A 22,213-nucleotide genomic window follows, 5' to 3' on the forward strand; every position below is an offset into this window, starting at 1 on the left:
ATATGTAAATACGAACTGCTGGAAGAACCTCCAGGGCTTTTTCTTTCTGCAACATAATACAACTTATTCACAGTGCTGCTGTTTCCATGCAGGGACTGATCTCTGGTGCAGAGGTGAAGCAGTTCAACAGTAACTGGCTTGTTTCAAACAGGAGCTGATGGCTTATCTGGCACGGTAGGACAGAGGCTGATCTGCCCTCCCCCACACACCATCTGTGGCCACCAGCTACTTCTGCTGAGTTCAGAGCAGCTGGGAAGGAGCTGAGCTGCACAACTTGGCTCTAAGGCAACTCTCAAAACATCTGTGCACTTCATTAACGAGCTTTCTGTTCCGAGGTCAGCTTCAGACAACATGCTTAGAGATTTAACAAGACGTGCTTAAAACCATTCTGGGAAGTACCAGGGCTGCAATTAGGAAGGTGAAATTAAGTCAAACCACAATGGACCAATAGCCATACTTTTATACAGATTTTTCATGTTTTCAGGTACTTAATTAAGTGACAGTTGTTTGAGCCAAAGATACTGCCTTCCCCCTGAAGCTGAGCAATGGATTTGGAGGCTTTAGAGCCAGCCCTGATGGGGCACCAAGTGTGCATGGCTTGACTGCTGCAGGGCACAACTTCCCACTGGTGAAGTGTAGCTATATGGACATTTTGGGATATATTCAACCAATACTTTTGGAGGCAAAGTTCTCCACACCACCACCAGAAACATGCAGCTCCAAAGTATGCATGTGCTGGTATCACAGCTACATGAGCAAATAAAATAGAAAAGGGCCATTTTAAAGTGGACCTTGTAACTCTTGATCTATGACAGGAAACCTCAGTGCTACTCGAGTGGAAAATTACATATTTGACATCATAATACTTTTTTTCCTGGTTTCTACAAGGTAACCCATAAGAATTGTGGTGTTGGCTGCAGTTAGTCACTGCCCTCCTTGCAAGATTCAGCACCAGCCACTTCCATGAGAGCAGCCTGGCCCCTTCCCCCCCCTGGCTGGCCTACCTGTGCTGGGGGTTGGTGTACTTGAGCAGCTCTGCCAGCTGCAGGGGGTATTTGCAGATTTTCTGCACGGGGGTCAGCAGGAACCCATCCAGCGAGATGTCGATCATCTTCTGCAGCAGCCGGCAGGCCTCGAAGAAGTAAACGTACTTGTTCACCTTGGTGAGGCGCGACAGCTCCATGCAGGCGTTGGGGTGGTTGTTGCAGTACTCGGAGTAGATCTGAAACTCCGTTTGCTGCAAGGGACAGGGAGGGATTTACTGCCCGTGTTCCCCAGGCCATGCCCTAGCACAGACTCCTGTGTGTGTTCCCTGCACAGGGAGCTGTTTGGTGATTTGTGTCCTCCCCTCCCCAGGCTCTCAAGCCCGGAGACCTAAAGCTGGGGGCAGGCAGGGTGTGTAACAGGTTCAGCACCTGCAGCTCATCTGAGAGACCCAGACACTTCCACATATCCTGGTCTGAGCTCAGCTGAATGCTTTTAGAGCCCAGAGCAGCCACAGCTGATCCTGCACTGACCTGAAAATACTATCACTGCAAACCCAGGTCCCACTCAAGATTTTGGAATCTTCCTACATTTTGTCTGAAGTACCAAGGTCTGGCAGGAATTACAGTGTTCAGAAGATGAGGTGCTTTGAAAATGCTTTCCACAGCCACAAGAGCTACTGGATATTTCTTTGGGAAGTGGGGAGTGGTTGAACAGGGCCAGGGTGGGGGGTGGTAACATTTAGTTTGGTTGGATGGGTCTTTTTAAAGAAAGCTTCAGTTCTGTCAGATCAATTTCTAAACCCTCTGGCTTAATCCATGCTCAGCTACTACCCCTTACCCATGAAGTCAATTTTACTTACGTATTCCAAGAAGCATGATCCAACCTCACTCAAATGTGGGTGGTCTTTGTTAAATTTCTTCTCTAATGCTTTAACAAATTTCTTCTGGCACCTGTAGATGTCCTCAATATTCCCAAAGATTGTCTTCAGCTGTTCTTCCGTAAACATGTCTGCTCTCTTGCGGCACTGCTTAATGTAGCCCTAGGAGAAAACCAAATTGGAAAGCTTCCTGGGCACCTGCTCTGTGGCAACAGAAAGCCTCAAGGACTGCAGTCAGATGTACACCAGGTTCCTGTATTTGCTTCCTGCAGAGATGTACCCATGTTTAATTATTATTTCCTCTAGTGTTACCCTAAACATGATAGAAGCAGAAGCCAAGGCACAGGCTCCTGGCAGCCCTGGGCAATGCTGTAGCCCACACCTGAAGGAGTCACAGAGCTGCTTTCTCTCTTGCTGAAAAGCCCTTTATGTGTGTGCAGGCAATGGGGTGCTCTGACCCCAGCACTCATAGATTCAGACCATTGAAGTCCAGTTGTGGGTCTGGTTTGGGTGCCTGTGTGAGGAGCTGCCTGACTGACTCCAGGCAGAGGAGAGCACCAAGGGATGGGGGGACACTGCAGCAGGAGAGGGTTGTTTGTAAGTGTGTGCTCCTTGCCCCAGCTGCCTCTGCTGGGAGCCACTCCACTTTGGTACCATTGCGGTGGAGAATTCTGTTCCCACAAAAAGTCCAACTACCTCCACTCCTCCAATGTGTACAGTGGACGTCTGTTAGAAGAGGTGTCACAATATTCAGCATATTTGACTGTAAAGGACCCAATTGGCTGAGCATCCCCCAGTTGTTTTGATCAGAGCAAGACTTGCCTGAAGGCTGGAGTTGCTGATTATATTACCTCAGAACATATATTAGAGAGGACAGCAGTGCTAGACATTTACTTTTCTCTGGCTTGGGAAATTCAATTAATTCCATTTAATCAGAGCACAAGTGAGTGCTCCAAATGCAGAGGCATTTGGGATTTTGCTGTAATGAATTGTCTTCTGTTTTCTGAGCATATAATACCATTCAGCAGAACTGGTGAAAATACAGTCTCTTTTTCAGAAAAGTTACCTGCTTAGGGTCCCTTTCTGGGCAAGAATGGGACATACTCCATTATCCTTCAGCCAAGTTCTCACAGTCCCTTCCCCTTTTATTCCTTACCTCACAAATGTCCTTCAGGTGCTTGATGTAGTCTCTCTCTGTGCTTATGATCTCATTGATGACGTTGGTCCTCATTTGGTCTTTGGTGGTCTGGCCCATCCCAAAGCGTCGGGAGTCGTCCTCTTTGCCCCCCTCTACCTTCAGGGGGTAATCTTCCATGGGCTCATCCTGGTTTACTCGAAGCTGTGCAGGCACACAAGATGTTCACTGTTTGTATTGCTAAACACAGCTCTGCCAAGGAAGTTTGGGATAGTCGACTGAATGGCAGACAAAGAGTGAGCTCGGATAAGGTGTGAAGAGGGTGTGTATATTGCCTGGGAACATTTTCCCCTCGGGGAAGCTGAGGCCAGACAGTCACTTTGGGGAGGGTACTTTGAAGCCACATGGCAGCTGCTCCCACTGTGACATGGGTGGTTTTAAGCAGGCATTTCTTGTGGACAGAAGTCACAGAAATAATATGGAGTCCTTCAGGAAGAATACATAATCAGGACAAAAATGGTTTATCGAGTGAAATTTTCTTAAATATATGAAGGAGCACTTTGGGAGGGAGGGGAGAACCAGTAGATGGTTGGGTTTTTATCTAACTTTATTGTTCTCATACTGTCAATAACAGATGGCCCCTCGGTATCTGCTTCCTCAGGATTATTTAAAGAGAGTTCATTGCTAAAGTAAAAGCAGATAGAGCTGCCTGTGGGCACTGCCATGGGAAGGAAGGGCACTACATGGCAGGGCTGTGTGGGACTCTCGGTCCCCCCATCAGATGGCAGCACAGCACGAGCAGAGGGAAGCACCAGGTTGGAGCCATGCTGCGCTGCAGAGTCTGCTCTGTCACCGCCGCAAAGGGCCCGAGTTAAAGCTGGCACGTACTGGGGCATTTCACTTGTGAGCTTTCTTTTTTGTAGAACTGTTGTAGCTCTCGCAGTGCCCGCGGGAATACTTTGTACATGACTCAAAGGATCAGTCCCAGCACAGAGAAGGAGTGAAAGATAGGAAGTTAAAATACACATAATTATAGGAATTTTTAGTACAATGACACAGAACTGCTGTAAACTTTTAATGTAGTTTCTTCTAGGCTCTATGACTTACCACTTGATACAAATATACCTACATATAAAAAACAGTGCATACCCCTCCCCTGTCAACACAGGCACAGATTACATTTACTCACTGCTGAAGCCCTCAAGATGTGCAATCCTGGTTCTCCTTCACAGTGAGCAGGACATCGGCAACACTTAAACTCAGACCTTGGCCTGAAACTCATGTGGAGTGACAGAGTCCTGCAGACTGACCCAAGCTTTGAGACATCCCAGCCCTCCCTGCAGTGAGCTTTAGAGTCGGTGGTAATTAGCAGGAAATCTTCGCCTGGATGCTTGAGTAAGTGTTGTAATTCCTCTGTTAAAAGAATTTCTTACTCTGCATCCCTAATGGCTGGTCTGCTTTACTCTAAGATATTATGACAGATTTTTTTCCAGCCAGGACAACAATTCAACTTATCAGTAACATGAAAGAAAAAAAATCTTTGTTTTCATTGCAAAAAAAAAAAGCAGTTTTGTCCCCACCAGTGCTGAGGTCTTGGTACTCTTACTTGCAAAACATTCCACTGTTGGTAATAATTATCCAGCTGAGATCATCTCCTGCAACCTGTAACAAAGCATTTCAAAACTTCTCCAAGGACCAGATGACCTCGTGTCACCTCCTTTCAGCTTCACCTGGTTTTGGGTCACTTGTGATCTGAAGTGACCTGGATAAAGAGCTAAAGGGCTGAGAATCTCTGCCCTTAGATACCTAATTGCCGTTGCAGCACTGAGGAGCCTGCCCCGAGGTGGTGAAAGGTATCAGGCACCCACACCGACAGTCACAGTCAGGAGAAAGGAAAAAAGCCTTTCACCTCACAGCAGGACAGCAGAGCACAGCAGTTACCACCCTCCCACACTGCTGGTTTCCCTCCCACTTGCCCTGAGAGCTCAGATGTGTTTCAGAAAGCTCAGCTGGAAATTAAGCTTCTGCAGCGTGCAGTTGGGACTGTCTGGGCTGGTCTGCACAGCTGTTCTGTGTGGGCTTTGTAGCTGGCACCAAGGGACAGCCTTGGCCCACAAGCATTGAGTGTCTCAGATTGCCCCAGATGACTGCCGAGACATTTTTTATGTCTTTCTCCTCCATTTTTAAGTGCCTGGAATACCGTGCTGTGTGACAGCCCAGCAGCCTGGTCTAAGACAAGGTGTGTGCGTGAGTCAGGTGGGTGCATACTTTGGACGTGGCATTGCACTGGCCCCAGCACCAGCTGGAGAGAGGTGTCTTTGGTGCCATGCTCATCTATATTGCCTAAGTGGACAGTGGAGTTAAGACCTCTGCCAGCTGCATCAGGGATTCCTCCAGGAGAGTGTTGCTTGCTCCTGGAAGCGGATGCCATGTGCTTGGGCACAAATCAGCCTATCTACAGATGGGTTAGCAGGAGCCAGGCTGCAAACCATCAAACAGGGCAGCTCCCCAGCTGGCATGGCACAGCTCAGCTCCGCTCCAGTCTGGAGCTGAACCCTTGGCCCTGATTTACTCATGTAGAGGGAGTTCTCCACACTGGTTGCTGCTCAGCCAGGAGGGCACCCTGTACTGTAGCCACTTGTAGAGGAATAGTACCAAGACATGCTGAACCAACTATCTCTAGCAGTGAAAGTCTGGAGGAGTCACCACAGAACATTAAACCTGGAGAAGAAGAACAAACACCTGGTGCTAATGGAGATGGCGCAAAGAAAGATCAAGATCTTACCCGAACAAAGCTGGCTGGAAACCAGCCTTCACTGTCCAGAATCCTCCCCCACCACCACTCCTTGTTGGTGGCATCCATTACTTCGATGACTTCGCCGGCCTTGAATCCCAGCTCTTGGTCGTCCATGGTGACATGGTCCCAGAGGGCTTCTGCGTACACCACGCTGCCATCGCTGATGAGCTGTGGGCAGAGCAGGTCAGACTGTCAGTCCCCCCACGACAGCAGCACCGTGTGCCAGCGTGCCTGCAGCTCCGGCACCGTCACTGCTGACAGCACGTGCTGGTAACTCTGTGCTCCCATGGGCAATGAGGAGTTAGTGCAAGGCTGGCAGTTGCTTTGCCTGACCCTGCTCTCAACAGCATTTGCTCAGAATCACTTGGACACACTACATTTACTACCATAAAGACATAAATTCTGGTATTTCATACTGCTGACTTTGCCTCAGCCAGTAAACAAGGCTCAATGGTACCTTGTTTGTGGAGGATGCTCTGACGCTGCCAGTGCAGCTCCGCTTTGGAAAGCCTTGAAATAAATAAAACCTTGAGCATCAATATTTAGAGATGTACTTCGGAGCAGAAAGCATTTGGAGGCCTCAGAGCTACTCTGGGATGGATAGAGACTGAAGCCTTTAAGGTGTTTAAATGTAACACTTAAGGTGCTTAAAATAAGACTCCTGGAGAGTTTTAGGTAATTATACTGAGGAACAACAGTTATTTACTACATGCCCCATAGAGGCCCTACTCTAGGAAAAACAGGACCCCCTACAATTAAAAAAAACAGAACCAAAGCCCACATGGCTGGAAGGTGCAAGGAGGCTCTTGAGCAGTGATGCTGTGCCTGATGCCATTCTTGACCAATCACACCTCAGCTGTGGGGTAGCCAGGTACCACTTGGGTGCTGTTGCAGTGGTGTGTCTGTGGGCTGGTCCTGCTGGCCACTACAGCAGGAGTGCCCTATGCCACTGGTTTGTCAGGTCAGTCTCCCTTGGATTTCAGCAACTGCAGAGTACATGCACAGAGTTCTCAGGACATGAGTGTACCTGGGACTGTCTGAACACCAAGGATTTTCCCAAGAAGGCAGAGTGCATACTGGAGTTCTGCTAAAAAGGACTTGGCCATTGTGGAGTGGCAGTGAAGGCCTATTTTTCTCCAGGAAAATGATGCAATGATGAATTATGGGAAGACAATGGGAAGACAGTCTGTGAGGCACAAGGGAGAAAGAGAAAAGCTGTAGGAAACCCACAATCCCTGGTAGGTGTCACAGCACTGCAGCAGCATCACCACAGTGCACGGGCCAGCCTTGCACCTTGGGCTGCTCGGTCACCCGGAGCTATCCACTGCTCTGGGTTACTGCTTCTGCCCCGCCACAAAGGAGAGAGATGCATGTTGGAAAAGAATGTCAGGATAATCGTGAACTGAGTAAATCAGAAGAGGGTTAACGAGGCATTTGAAAGAAAATTGAAATGCATTCTGCCTTTGGATAGCAAATGCCCCTTCACTGAACCAGAAACAGCTTAATGTAGTGTCTCCATTCTGACAAAAATAACGGGATGATGGGGAAGGAGAGGGTGAGAGGTTCCCAGTTATCTACACAGTTGGTGTGTAGCCAGAGATAGGTGGGATGCAGTGGAGTGATGCTATGTATATCTCTGTGAAAGCAGGGGATGGAGATCCATGTGGCAGCAAAAACAAAAGGGTTATTGATGTATTAAAAGCAGCAGAAGTGCCTCAGAATGGTCATGTAGAAATTAGAGCCTCTCTCCCCCAAAAAGGTGCTGGGATCAGCCCAACTGAAGTGCATCCACACTAAGGCACACAGGCTGAGAAACAAACAGGAGGAGCCGAAGGCTATGGTGTAGAAGGAAAACTAGGATACAGGTGCCACCACAGAAATGTTGTGGGATGACTCTCACAACTGGAGTGCTGCAGTGGGTGGCCATAAATCCTTCAGAAAGGACAGACGTGGAAGGAGAGGCAGTGGGGGAGCACTGTATGTGAGGGAGTGTTTTGCCTGTCAAGAGCTTGATGATGGTGATGACAGGGTTGAGTATTCCCCCTCCTGAGGGGCAGCAGAGGAGCAGGCACTGATCTCTGCTCTCTGGTGACCAGTGACAGGACCCACAGGGATGGCCTGAAGCTGTGTCAGGGCAGGTTTAGGTTTGATATCAGGAAAAGGTTCTTTCCCCAGAGGGTGGTTGGGCACTGAACAGGCTCCCCAGGATCATGGCCCCAAGGCTGCCAGAGCTCAAGGAACATTTGGACAACACTCTCAAGACACAGGGTGGGATTCTTGGGGTGTCTGTGCAGGGCCAGAAGTTGGACTTTGGTGATCTTTGTGTGTCACTTCCAACTCAGGATATTCTATGATTCTCTGAATATATTTATCCATGATCTGGATGAGGGGATTGAGAGCACCCTCAGTAATTTAGAGGTTTTGGCTTTTTAACATAAAGCAGTAACAACAAGAGTAGGGAGGAGAGTGGATGTAAAAGTGTATTTTTCCAAACTTGGCTATCAGACTTCAGCTCCAGAAGAGCAGCTGGGCCGTGGGTGACAGCGGGTGTAGCTCACAAAAGAGCTCTGCTGCTGCTTTGGGCAATCTTCCTGCGCACAGCCCATCCATTTGCTTTAGGACTTCAGGGACTGGTGCCTGTGCAGACCACAAACTGAGCCCAGCTCCTCCTGCTGCAGGGAGGGAGAGGTAACAGGGTGAGGGGGTGGCTGGAGCCAAGCACCTGCCCCCCCCCCCCCCCCCGTAGAGGGGAGCTGATTAAATACGCCAATCTCAGTCGCAGTGCTGGGCACTCACCTGCACTTAGGTGAGCCCCACACCAGGTGACAGCAGCTGCTGCCATGTCCTGCTGCGTTACACATCCCTGCGGGAAGGGATGGCTGTTCCTGATGGCTCAGGAAGTGGGCATAGGCTGGTGAACTTTTGGAAGAGTGGCATCCAGCAGACTTTTCAACATCCAAACTGTGACCAGCACATACAGAACATGGCTCTTTCTCAGACAAAATACCTTTGCTCTGTGCTTAAATATGCCAGCCTGGATCAGTGCTCCAAGTACAATGTGGAGGCTGGCACACACACCGTGGCCATTACCAGAGAGAGACTTCCTCCAGCATTGAGATGATCACACAAACAGAACACTGGTGATGTGAAGGCATTAAAACCACACAGTACCAAGCTGTCACCTCTTGGTAACTAGATGAGAAGACAAGAGACCAAGCCTGACCTAGCGTTAACAGCACATAGGGCTGATACACTCAGCTCATGAAGCCACATGGTTCTACTCAGTCACTGAAAGCCGTGGGGCTGAGTAGAGAATCCTCAGCTGGTATTTTAGTCCATGCATTAATATGAATACCTTAAATTTTCCCTATTCAACAACAGCCATGCTGTGGATATGATTTGCAAAATACAGGAAGTCACAACTCTGGGATAACCAGCCTGGCCAAATAGGCAGGCAAGACACTGCCAGTTCTCATGCAAAGGAATAAATAAAAAAAATACACCTGAACAACAGGCCAGGATTTGTTTAACTGACAACAAACATCATGTTTCTAGGGAGGAATGATCTATATGGACTAAAGCATGAAATAAAGAGCAAAAAAATATTTCATCTATTCTTGGGATTATCTCAATTAATTTGATACAGCAGCACTCAACACACCTTCATGTGTTCAGGCTGACAGGCTCTGCCTGGTCCCCTCCCTGCCCTGCTTCCTCCTGTGCTGGTACCCTGGGGTGGGCAGGGGCAGACCTGGATGCTGAGCAGTGCTCAGGGATCACCGTGGGCCGGGCTCTGCTTCTCTTTGCCCCCAGTTCAGGCTGTGCCTTATGCTGCTATTTTCCATTGTATCCAGTCCAACTCCTAGGCTGATACAAAAATACCAAATACATCCAGTGAAACAGCCCCTTCCCCAGAGCAGGTACTGTTGGGTAACTCTGAGCCAGGACTGGCATTTCCATGGCACAGGAGCACCTACGGTGACACACATCACTGCAGCAAGGAGAGCTGCCCAGCTGGGGTCAGAGTGCTGCCCCGTCCTGCCCTGGGGGCAAGCTGCTACGGGAAGGAGGGTCAGGACTCTCCCTGCCCAGGGAGGACAAAACACACCAGAAGATAAAAGGGTTTTGGCAAAATGTGTTCGAGGTGGCACAATCAAGCTCTGCTGAGGGAGCTGCTTGGCTTCCAGAGGAGCAGGGATGGAAGGTAATGCTCACCACTGCCAAACATGGCACCTCCTCGGCTCAAAAGGCTCAGCTCACCACATGTTTGATCTTTGCAATTAAAGCAAGGTTTGAAAAACAACTACTAATTTTCATGAAACAACATTTATGTGCTGGCTTTGTAATGTCAAGGACAACTCAGTACGTGTTCTTGAAGAGGCCCAAACAAGTGTATAGCAGAGAAAAGTTAGAAGACAGAATGGAAAACAGCCACCCCACAGCTGCTCTAGCTCCTGCAGCTGGCAGTGGGGAAAACAATCAGAAATCAACATTTTTCTTTGCTTATAAAATTATTTAACTTTGTAGACAGCAGCATTTGCAACCCAAAGGCAGCACTAACACAGATGCTTTGAATCTGAAAATCGAGGGCAGCTCTGCTACTGCCCTGGCCTTTCTGTGTCCCCACTGCAGCCCCAGGCTCCTGTTCCAGCCCTCCCCGCTGCGAGGGGAAGGTGCTGGGGCAGCTCCTCCCGTGGCACAGATGGAGGGGGAGGATCAGTGCATGGCTCCTCCGAGCAGTGTCTAAACAGAGGCTGCCAAGGAGGAGATGCAGCCAGGGCTGTTGCACAGAGCTGCCCCAAATCAAGTCCATTACATGTGGGCAAACAGATCCAGCATGTCAGGGCCCATTCTATGGGCTTGTTTGCGTTGCAGCTACTTGGTCCCTGTCTGTCTCAGGCTGGACACCTTGACACAATTACCTTGTGTGTCCTGGTCTTGTTCTGACAGGACCTCCAGGCAATACTAACAGAGATGAAAGACCTCAGCAATTTACAGGAGTGATGAGGATGCCTTTAGGAAATATTTATCTTTGAGCTACTTGTTTCTATTTGAATAAAATTTGAATAGCTTTCTCTTGACAATGCCAAGTACAGCAGATCATGCAGAGCTAAAAAATAAACCCAGGAGCATCAAAAGAACTGGGAAAGGGGAAGTTCAGGGAGAAGGTGCCAATGGAATGGAATTTATTTTTCAGCTCTGTGACCCTAAAACAGACATGTTCCACAAAGACCACCTCAGACCAGCCCTTCCTGGTGAGCTAAAATGGTTGCCATGAAGCCTGTGCTCATTGCTTGACCTCCCGAACTTGTGTGTTACAGACTGAAGCTGAACTGGTCCAGCACACCAAACATTTAAGCCCTGCAGCAGTCCTGATCCCAGAGGCAAAGCCCTCCCACAGCTCCAGTTCCTTCACCAGTCACCTTGCTTCCAGAGCTTCTCTTCTGCCTCTCTCATGCAAGGTGCAGCAGAGGAGTGAAAGAAAAATTACTTATGCACTTGCCCCAAAGTAGTGCTTCATTCACACAAATACTTATTTTCTCTGAACATGGGCAGAAGCCAACTGGCCTCTGCCTTGAACAGAACCCATGGGACAGTTCTGAAATTGTCCTGACACCTTGCTCTTGCTTCCTCTCAAAACTTTTAGCTTCACTGTCTGATGATGGACAACAGAGATTAAATTTATCTCACAGAGCTTCTGTCATCTGAGCAGCAGGCACTGAGTCTGAACGAGTTATCTGGATTGTCTTTTGGGAGCATCTCCCCTTGTGGGGAGAGACAGGCACCCCAGGGAAGGGCTCATCTTCAGCATCTCTCTGAGCATGATGAGCTAAGCAAGCCCCTGGGGTTCCTGTCTCCCCTCACTGCCAGGCAAGAATTTGGGCTTGCTCTGCTAGACTGGACTTGCTGCCTGGCTGCAGGGTGCCAGAACCACTGACAGCTCTGCAGCCACAGCAAACACTTCATTGCTTCTTGCTGCTCCTCTGCCCTCGTGTTCCAGGGTAACACAAGCCCTCCCTGCCAGTGTGACAGTGGGCACGTGTCCCCTCGTGGGCAGTGCTCGTGTTCATTGCTTCATTCACAGGCCCACACACCCTGCCTCCAGTCAAGCCGTGCCCTTGGCATTTGTTGCCCTTTTGCCTGCACTGTGAGCTGCATATTTTTCAGCACAGATTTTTGAGACTGATTAAGGATAGTGGAGGACTCCGAGGCATTTACCAAGCACTGCAGATCTCCATTCAAAATGTTGTAGTTTGACAGTGATTCTCCTTAACAAATCTAAAAAGTCAGTCAACAAAGATCTTAATCCAGCTAAGTGTGCTACACTGATATTCCACAGTGCTGCTTTTTTAATCAGTGCCTGTAGTTAAGCTCCTCATGTGACATGTAGTACAGCTGCCTCCATTTACCAAACATTCAAAATTTGTCATCACATTTATTTGGTAAGAACTATTTTCCACAAAACCATTCTGACTGGCATTAATTACATTATTCCCTTTTATTTATATCATCTGAGTCCTGATTGCCCCTCAGAAGTGATTTAAACAGATGGGAAGAGGAGGAGGGTCCCCCCCGCAGCAGGCAAGGAGAAGCTTTGAAAGCTCCCTTTTTCCAGTGCTGCAGGAGGAGGGAAGCAGCCCTTGTGGGAAGTGGAGGAGGCAGAGCTGTGCTTCATGCTGAGTGAACCTGTGTGTAAAGAGTCTGGCATGAGAAAGCCTGCCAGGTGCAAGTCCCCTAGGTGCCATTAAATGTGATCCTTCAAACTCCAGAGTGGTGCAAGAACCTCCCAGTTCCTCACCTAAGATGTGGGAGCTGATTATTACAATGCAAAAGAAAACAACTTGAAAATTGCTTTCAACCTTTTACTTTTGGCTGAAATAATTCAGGAAAGTTCTTCTGAAAGAGTGAGGATAGTCACCTGTAGCTAAGGACGACACCTAAATCACCTCAACCCTGTCAGTGCCCTCAGTACTCCAACCATCACTCTCCCATGACCTGTCAAGGGAGTCTGCTAATTTGGGGAACTAAGATCCTTAAGTTTTGGCATAAGGAAAAGCCAGGAGCAAAGCCCTTCTCATGCCTCTCAGTAACTCTGCGACAGGTTGTCTTTGTATCACACTTTACAGTTGCACATTGCAGCTGCTGGCAACATGTACAGTAAGCAAAGCTGTAAAATAGCTTCCATTTTAACCTGCCAAACAATTTTCCAGAGGACATTTGTTGAAAGTTCTATATATAACACATTTATTTCCTGGTATAAGTGGAATGTATTTTCATTCTTTCTAAACAAGTAGATACAACGCTGAGCGACAGGGTGACAAAATGGCAAAGAAATTCTACACTGACAAATGTAACACAAACAATATCAAACACAAGTGACCGACTAAATGAGCTGCTCCTCAGGAATGTCTCTGCAGACCCATTTAAGAAAATATTGGCCCTCTCCATCAGGGTCAGAAAGCCCAAACATCAGGAATGACTCAGAAAGAGAGAGGAGAACTAGGCAAGGCACAAAGAGCAGCATGAATCAAACGTGGGAAGAGTTTCTAGGCCAGCACAAGCTAAACAGACCTTGAAGTTGCAACAGAGACAAGTGGATGGAGGGTGGCCATGAGCTGAAGGCTTAAAAAAAGGTTATTTCTAATCCAGGCTGCTGGGTGCCCAGTGAAACCACCAGGCAAGAAGCTTGGTACAAAAGCAGTACCTTTTCCCTGTGGTGCATAATTATGCTGTGCCACAGGAAACCCCACAGCCGAACACAGAGATGATTTTAAAAAAGATTAAGCAAATGTATGTCCTTGAAGGACATTTAAACACATCCTGTCTGGATACAGCCCATCAAGGACCTTAAACACAGCTGGGAAGGGACACAAGGCAAAGGGCCAAGAGCCTGGCCATACTTGCCCTTATTCCTGAGCAGTGACCCAAGTCACAGGTAAAAGTGTCACTGGCTGGCCCTACAGGCCTGGGCATTAGGGCAGTAAAATTTATCTCACAGAGCAGTAGGACATTAGGGTAGTAAAAAGCATAGAAGGAAAGAAATGTTGACTATTCATATTACCCACAGATACTTCTTAAAAACAGTGAGCCCTGAAAATGTTGACCTGGCAGGCACAGATACATCCCATGAGGTACAGCAACACTGTCATTCAGGTGGAAAATTAGCAGTTGCCAACACAGTAATTACAGGGACATTAGGATGTCCCCTGGGGTAGGGCTGTTTCTCTCCTGGCTGGGACTCCTCAGCGCTTCCACGCAGCTTCGATATAACAGATCCCACACACTCCATCCTACATGAGCAACCCTTGCCAGGCACACACATCTGGAGCAGCCATTCATCCCTACACATGGATGTCTAACTCCTGGCATCCTTTTTTTTCTCCAGAAAGGAGGATGAAAGTGTACCCAGGGAAAGCTGGGCGTCCAGATATTGCCTGGGAGAAAGAGTCCCTGCCCAGGTCACAGGAGCAGGTATGTGCCACATCCTCACTCAAAATGTCCAGAAAGGCCTTTGCAATTAAGAGTTCAAAGGACCTCAAAACCTCCTTAAAGACAGAGAACTTAAGTCATTCCAAGGCTCTAAATCAGCTTAAACTCATCTAAGGCCCTACAGTGTTTTAAGCATTTTAAACCCATCTAAAGCCTTAAAGTGGCTTAAGGAGCTTGAAATACTCTAAGGCTTAAAAGTAGTTTAAGAAACTAACTTTTGGCTAACTCACTCCTCATACCTCTCCCAGCTGTGGCACCCATCACTCTTCACCAAGCCACACAGTCCCATTTACCCCAGACAGCCCAGATGCCACTGGAACAGCACCTGGAAAGTGTCCATATACTCTTCTCCTACTTTCTTTGGTTTCAAAGACTGGAAAGGTGCGAGGCCTGGAGTTGAACTCTCAGGTTTGAACAAGACTTTGACCTAGGGCTCACACATCTACAAAGTTTGTAGTTTCTGGTTCTAGCTTGGCTGTAGATGAAAATTGTGTCAGATTACCTGACTCCCCACTTCACCTCACCAGGAGTTTTGAAGTCTACACTCACTGCAGAGGATGAAGCAAACCTGGTTAACACAATTTTTGTATTTTCTGATGCCCTGAATTTAACTGTACAACCTGAGAACAGAAACAGCCCAGGATGTTTCTGTTTGGTTGTTCACACATTTAAAAGTGATTGCTATTGCATCTTTTTTACGCTATCATTTCTCAGACACCCAAGTAGAAACTATTTTCATCAGAAAATTTTATTTAATGCTACATTAACACATTTCTGTGTCACTTATGCTTTGCCCGTTCTCCTCTTGCTGCTGCTGCAGGACTACCCTTCCCTTGTGCACTCCCACTGGCACATTCCCTTGGGATATTTCCTCTCCTTTTCCCTCTCTGCAGGACAGCTCCTGATTCCACTGCATCTCCCACGACTTAATTTTGGAATTTTGCCTATCTACCTCCTCTTTTGCTTTCTCTTTCATCATTATTTCTTTGGACAAATGAGGAATTTACTCTACAGATCCCTCAGGATAATGTATCCAAACCAGTTCAGCTGTAGCTACTCTGACACACAGATTAATTGAGGATAAATGCTGCATCCTGGCTCCTTGAAGAAGGAAAGGAAAAGGAACCATAAAGGTCCCAGGCTTTCTGCCTGCTGATGACTCTTGCTATGCCCTTCCCCTAAGAGATACAGCAAGTTACAGAATCAGTTACAGCTTGAAGGCAAATTAATCTAAATTTGTTTTACAAATAAGGTTAAAGAAAACATTTAAAAGCAGATACAAATCGCATTGACTAACAAACCCTTCTGAATCATCCAAAGGTCAGCATCCAGCCCACAACACAGTGCATGGCTTTCCTTTCCCTGTGTGTGCATGAGTTAATTGTAATGGAACACACTGCAAAAAACATGTTGGAATCAGTTGTACTGCTCCTATCTCCTGTGAAAACATCTCCCTTGAATTAAACTGTGCCAAAGTCTGTACAACACTGGCAGGTGCTGGCAGACATGCTGGGCCAACACAGATTGTTTATCAGTTTCCATGACGTAGCTCAAAGATGGTCTCCCTGCCTCAAAAGAACCATGCACAGTTTAGTATCCATTTTCTTTCTTCACTTTTTCCTGAGAGAAACCTACAGGGTTTTGGTGACACAAAACTTACAATTTCTACCACTACCACCACCCCCCATCCACTTTCTGGTGATCTCTTTCCCATTGTACACACACTGAGCTAGATCCTTTCTTCACAGAACTAAGAATTGCTGTTTGTCCTATTGTTTGAAAATGGGGCAGAGGAAAATCTGAATAACAGATAGAGGAGAACAACAAAAAAAGACCTTGATAATGTCTCACTGTCAGGCAAAGGAGGCTGACTAAGCCTTTGTTTTTGGTTAATATCTGTAAATATAAAAATGAGTCATTTCTTTTGTAGTCCCTACAGAAGGTTCTTCAAGTTATGTACACCCCAGGAAAAAAACACCTTTTCCTATTGCAAGTGTCCTCTGCTAGGTAAAGAAGAAGTTCAGGAAGCAGCAGCTTCCTGGGATCTTCTGAGGCCCTGTACTATTATGCTTTTGAATATATCCATTTTATTCATTTGTCTCACATCCACATCATCTGGATGATGAGATTTAATGGCCTAAATAAAGCCAAGACCTCAAACCAGAACCACATTCCTGTTTCCAAGACCACATGACAAACAAGCCCTCTAACTACAGGCGACCAAAGCAGCAGGACACAGCTTCTTTGGTCCAAATAGGAAATCATGCACCTCCTGCTGTGCACCAGTTCTTACTTCAGTCACCCTGACTCCCTGCACAACCCTCCCATAGTGGCCACAGCTTTCCAGCAGGACAAAGCAGCTTTGCAGAGGCAACTCAGCTTCAGCCGAGCACGTTCTGGTAGGTAAAGCAGTGATGGACTCCTGCCATTCCCAGCACTCCTCTCTTGGCATCCAGTGCAAATCTTCTCACTACGTAATTAGATAATGCTTACTATAACAAGTCCTGACTCCTGGGCACTACAGGTGTGAACTGGGATGCTAAAAATACCAAGTCATGACTCCTTAGCAGCCTGTCTTTTCCTAATCTCCTGCTGGAACTATTTCATTTGCTGAGGTAAGGAAAGCTGTGTTAGGCTGCTGCTGAGAGATCCTGGTGTAGCTGCTTGGATTCACACGTGATGCCTCTATAAAGTGGTTTTATTTCCATATAATGTTTGCCACAACACTGCAGATACCCAACATGCCAGGAACGGACCAGCTCATGGTTCAGAACAAGCACAAGCAGTCAGGCCCTGCTGTCCCTGTGCTGCCTGGAGCTGCAGTACCACAAAGGCTGTAAGCACTGGGCCTGGAAATACCACTCATGTACTGCCCCTGCACAGTGGCCACTACAAACCAGCACAGCTGGCAGGAGACCACACACTGATCCCATACTGACTGATTCTTGAGCTGATATCCCAAATAGACACAGCACTGAACAAGCACAAGATTTTCAGGTGTGCTGTTTGCTCCATGCCCTGTGTCCCCTTGGCTTTGCCCAGGAGCCTGCTCTGGACAGGAGCAGCTGCAGGAAGGACAGAGAGGGCTGAAGGCAGCCCTTGTTCCCCCAGCTGGTGGAGGCTCTACTTGCTCTACCACCAAGGGACAGCAGAGATTCAGGTGCCCAGTGTCAAACTGGTGCTTTTTGGAAGGAAAAGCATGCTGGAAGGGGCTGTGCTAGGGTCTCTCTCCAGGGAGGGAGAAGGGGAAGACAGGACCTCTGTGCTGCAGTGGGACGGGTGGGACCAGAGCCCTTGTTCCAGAAGGGCCAGATCTCCTGGGTAGTTGCAAAGGAGAGCAAACTCCCAAATTTCCCTCTTAGTGGTCCTTCACACCTGACTGACTGAAAGGCTGACCAACGCCCTCTTGGTACTTGGGGAGACATTTTTCTTTTAGCACCTCAAACAGAGGTGAGCTATCGCATTTATCAGTACAAATGCAGAAAGCTTGCATGCACACAACAGGACAGAGAAAGCCAGTGTGGTGTGGGACAGGTCCATGCCACCTCTCTGAGTCCCATTTCGGTCACTGCCAAGTGCAGACACAGAGTGGGTACATTGTATGTGGCAACCAGAGTCATGCCTGGAGCAATCCTGGCCAAAGAACACATACAAAGATTCATATAAGACATCATTTTATTCCAGTTTGCAGCACATTCTGTAGTTAACAAGGCCAGTGACACAGCATCAATTAACAAGTACTCTCCCTCTTGAAATCTTTCTTTAACCTGCAAAAAGTGGCTTTTTTTGTTGTGTGTTAATTTTTTAATTTATTTTAAATCAAAACACTGGAAGCTGTAATTAAAAGTAATTGTTGATGGTATCATCCTAAGTGCTTACTGTGTTTCTTATCTGGCCAGCTCATGCCTTGGATTCCAAGAATAAATCACAAAGACAGAATCACCACAGAAATGAGTTTAGCCTGGGAGAACAAATTAAGCAAAGATATAATCTAAAGCCCAGATCTCCCTTTGGAAATGATGGCTTGGTCTCAAACCCCTGTTCACAGATGCTCTTTGCTCTCACAAGGCTCAAAGCAGAGCAGTAGCAGAGCTCTTGTCTGTTACACGTTCTGGTGAACTTGCCCCACACAGCACCGCACATCCCTGTCCCTGCAGGGCTCAGGGCACAGCACAGCACATCCCTGTCCCTGCAGGGCTCAGGGCACAGCACATCCCTGTCCCTGCAGGGCTCCCTGCCAGGCACAGGGCACCGCACGGCACATCCCTGTCCCTGCCAGGCTCAGGGCACCGCACAGCACATCCCTGTCCCTGCCAGGCTCAGGGCACCGCACAGCACATCCCTGTCCCTGCAGGGCTCAGGGCACAGCACATCCCTGTCCCTGCAGGGCTCAGGGCACAGCACATCCCTGTCCCTGTCTCGCCGCGCAGCCAGAGCACCGCAGGGCACGGGAGGAGTGCGGGCACAGCCTCACTCTGCACCCAGGGATGAGCAGGAGGAGGAGGAAGGGTTGTCCAGTGGCCACACAAGGGCCTGGCTGCCATGTCCTGCTCCGCAGTAGGAGCAGGGGGCAGTGGGCACAGGGCACCCCAGCTGCCTTGCTCCCCCTGCCCTGGCAGTGCTACTCCCTCCCGGGGCTGTGGTCCCAGTGCCATGGCAGGGTCTGGTGTTCAGGGGACAGCAGGGAAGGCAATCACAGCCCTTCTACAGAACACCCAGCTAGGTGAACTGAGAGCAAACTAAAAAACCCAACAAAAAATGTCAGAGCCTCTTCCTTCCCCCCAGAGCTCTCCTTCGGCACTGTGTTTCTATCACCATCTACAGCTTCTGCACATGATTCAGGGATCCTTCACCAGCTCTCTTTTTCCTGGGCTTTATTGGCCATTGCAGCTTCTTCAGCCAAGATGTGAGGCAGAATTGAATGAGTCACAACTGATACCAGACTGATTAACACTTGTCAACTGCAGCTTCCAGCTGAATGCATACAGCCATAGGGAAAGCTGAGGAAGGAGAAAACCATTGACCTCCCCATAACAAAACTTGACACAAATACTTCAGGATTACTCAGGTATCAAGAATCTAGACAAGCATTGGAAAGAGGAAATTAAAATTCACCAACCATTAAACAGTAAGCAGAAAAGTGTTCCCAGGCTCATAGCAACCCAAGCTAACACCTGTGGCAGGCAGTGTTGGAACATGTATTTCCAAAGGGTTCTCTATAACCTTGATATTTTTCTGATCAGAAATTTTAAATACAGGAACAATTCTACAGTTTTTTGCTCCCAACTATTCTGGTACAAAATCGTCCTAAGCAGGAGTAATGCAAATTGTCCCAAGCAGGGAAGGGGAAGACAGTTTCACCAGAGGACACATTACCTTTCCTATAACATGCTTTTCTTCCTCACTGTCCTGGACTCCCCACAGCCCTTGAAGGCAACAGTTCTTTCCTTCAGTTCTCTAGCAGCAAGCAGGTCGTCTCCTGCTGGGGAAAGTTTGGGCCCTTTTCCATCAACAACTGCAATGCTTCCCAGAGGAGAGGTGCCCTGCAGGAAGCAACATGGCAGCACTGTGCCTCAGAGGCACGAGCTGCCCAAACTCACAGCATTCCTAGGCCTTCCCAGGTTTGATATTCCCAGCCTAGCAGAGCCCTTCAGCAAGCAGCAGGAATAAGGCATCCCCAAACTGAGCATGCAGCAGTAGCAGAGGGTAAATTACTTCACCACCATAAGACCAGCTCCATGCTAATCAATTTTACGAGACACTTAATAAAAAGAAGCTCCTGGAAAACTTCTGCGAAGTACCTTCCTAGGCAGAGTGTAACAGGAAGCTACAGTCTCCAATTCAGTGACAAAAGCCACCCAAGGAACATTTCAGGGACGTGGCACCGAGCTAAGCAAGAGCATGAGTCACTTAGTGAATCTAGGCTCAGCCTTGGCTGGCAGATGCTCGTGCTCAGCTTCCCAGCTGCCCCACATGGCTTCTACATGCTGAGCCAAACCCTGGGATTATGAATGGAGCTGATCTACCAGCTACTCTTCAGAGCTACACGTGCACACAGGACCTGTGGATAACTGCTCTTCTCATCTAACATCAGATTTTTTTTTGCACTATTTCAAGATACAGAGCAGGCACGGCTGCAATAACTGACAGTCCAAACACAGTGCAGGGGCTGCCACGATGCTGAGGCCTCTCACTGCTCCCACTAGATGAGGGGTGCAAGCTTCTGAACCTCAAGCACTTTCAGAACCTGCTCAAACCTTGTACAGGATTTGCCCTCATAGGCAGCTACCAAAAGCTTTCTGTCACTGACACCTATGACCCGAAGCCACACTTTGATCCCTCGTGTCATTTGAAGACTGAGATGTACATTCCCATCATTCACTTGTCCTTTCCAATAAACAATCCTTTTTCCACCTTGTGCCATTCGGTTCTGATTCCAGCTGCAACTAAGACCACAGGTAAAATTTAGAGGTGAGAAAACAGATTTGTTTGAAAGCCAAGTTGTGAGCTGTGGTTAGCGGTTTTTTTTTAATAGTAACTTCAGAAAACAACATCACCTGGATGGTTTTGGTGGCTGTTTATCACAATGGCTAGATACTAGAATTAATATCCTAGTTTGAGATTTTTAATAATTCAAAACTGTTCATCTACATAAGAGATTCCCAGAGAATTGCAGGGAGCTGGGGCCTGCTGCTGCCCCACCCCCAGAACTGCAAGAGAGACTCCTCTCTCAGGGAAAAGATGTTCTGCACACCTCAGGTGTAACAGAAAGAAGCTCCACGGGTACAAATTCCATTTCTTTGCATGCTAAAGTGACGTGATTTTGTACGACACTAATGTATTACACGATCACATAAATAACTGATACAGAGTACATCACTCATGATGACAGAGACAACAGCACCATCCAGCCTTTCTCAACACCAGATCAGACTCCAGGAGCCATAAATATTCAGGTCTGAAGGAGCTGCAGTAGCCTCAACCATTAGCGCCAGCAAACACACTGCCCTTGTGAAAGCTGTACTTAAACTGCAGATTACCTAACACACAAAATGAAGGATCCTGCTGAATTTTAAGGGCTTGGATCTTTTGCAGTCTTCTGCACAAAAGCAAGCAGTGTCTTTAAGAACAGTGCACCGTGGCTTCCTTTCCAGTCTGTCTTCTGCCAGGAATTGGTCTCCTTCAATGCCATCAAGTAGAGGGTTGCTCCACTGAGGTGCCAATGCCAAGTGTGAAAGTGCTGTGATGTGCAGGGCTGCCGATAACATCATGGAGCTGAGCAGGCCCGGAGTGGGCAGGCTGCCTCGCTGCCCTTCCCTCCCAGCCTTTTACAGGAGTGCTCCTGGAGTTGCTCCCCCGCTGGGCACGGCTGCCCCAGCCCGTAAGGAATGAGTAGCCTGCAGGCAGTGTCCTGTGCTGCGCCTCTGCCAGCCATTTTGATACACATAGCTGATAAGCACTGAGGTATAATAAAGGAAATGGGATTAAAGCCAACAAAACACTCCTTCCACACTGCTGCAGCGTTTATTCAGCCTGAATTCCTGATGGACTCTATTAATCCATCTCTTTGGCTAATTGGGCATTACTCATGCCACTGCACAGCAGTGTTCACAGTGACAGAGCAACGGAGGCATTACAGGCTTCAGCTTTTACAGCAGGTGTTTACATGTAGCTGGTCCTTGTGTAAGGGCTCCTTACAGGATGACTGTCCCTCTGCAAACAAAGCAGCGACACTCTGGGCTTCTCCAGGGCTGAGAAGAGCTACGTACAGGCACGGTATCGTCATCGCTAGGAATCAAGGCTGATTAGTGCCACGGAGAGCGGTTACGATTAAGCAGGTTGGCTCCGTTACCTCTTTCCCTTTCTCTTGTTTACCTGGGATCCAAACCGCAAGGCACAAGTGATGACAGGACGAGAGTGAGGGGAG

At 48.0% G+C, this 22,213-nt stretch overlaps 1 protein-coding gene across 1 annotated transcript in view; it reads right to left on the bottom strand.

Annotated features, from left to right (window-relative positions):
• The window catches only part of ARHGEF4 (Rho guanine nucleotide exchange factor 4), a 98,313-nt gene that overhangs the window by 5,864 nt on the left and 70,236 nt on the right, over window positions 1-22,213 (bottom strand). Inside the window, exons 3-6 of the mRNA XM_082288363.1 lie at window positions 5,785-5,964; window positions 3,021-3,203; window positions 1,847-2,026; window positions 1,005-1,237 (exon numbers count right to left, since the gene is read on the bottom strand). Coding sequence (XP_082144489.1) covers window positions 1,005-1,237; window positions 1,847-2,026; window positions 3,021-3,203; window positions 5,785-5,964 — 776 coding nt within the window. The remainder of the gene's footprint in view (window positions 1-1,004; window positions 1,238-1,846; window positions 2,027-3,020; window positions 3,204-5,784; window positions 5,965-22,213) is intronic.

This window comes from Coloeus monedula (assembly GCF_965178545.1).
Source record: "Coloeus monedula genome assembly, chromosome: 10".
Lineage (NCBI taxonomy): Eukaryota > Metazoa > Chordata > Aves > Passeriformes > Corvidae > Coloeus > Coloeus monedula.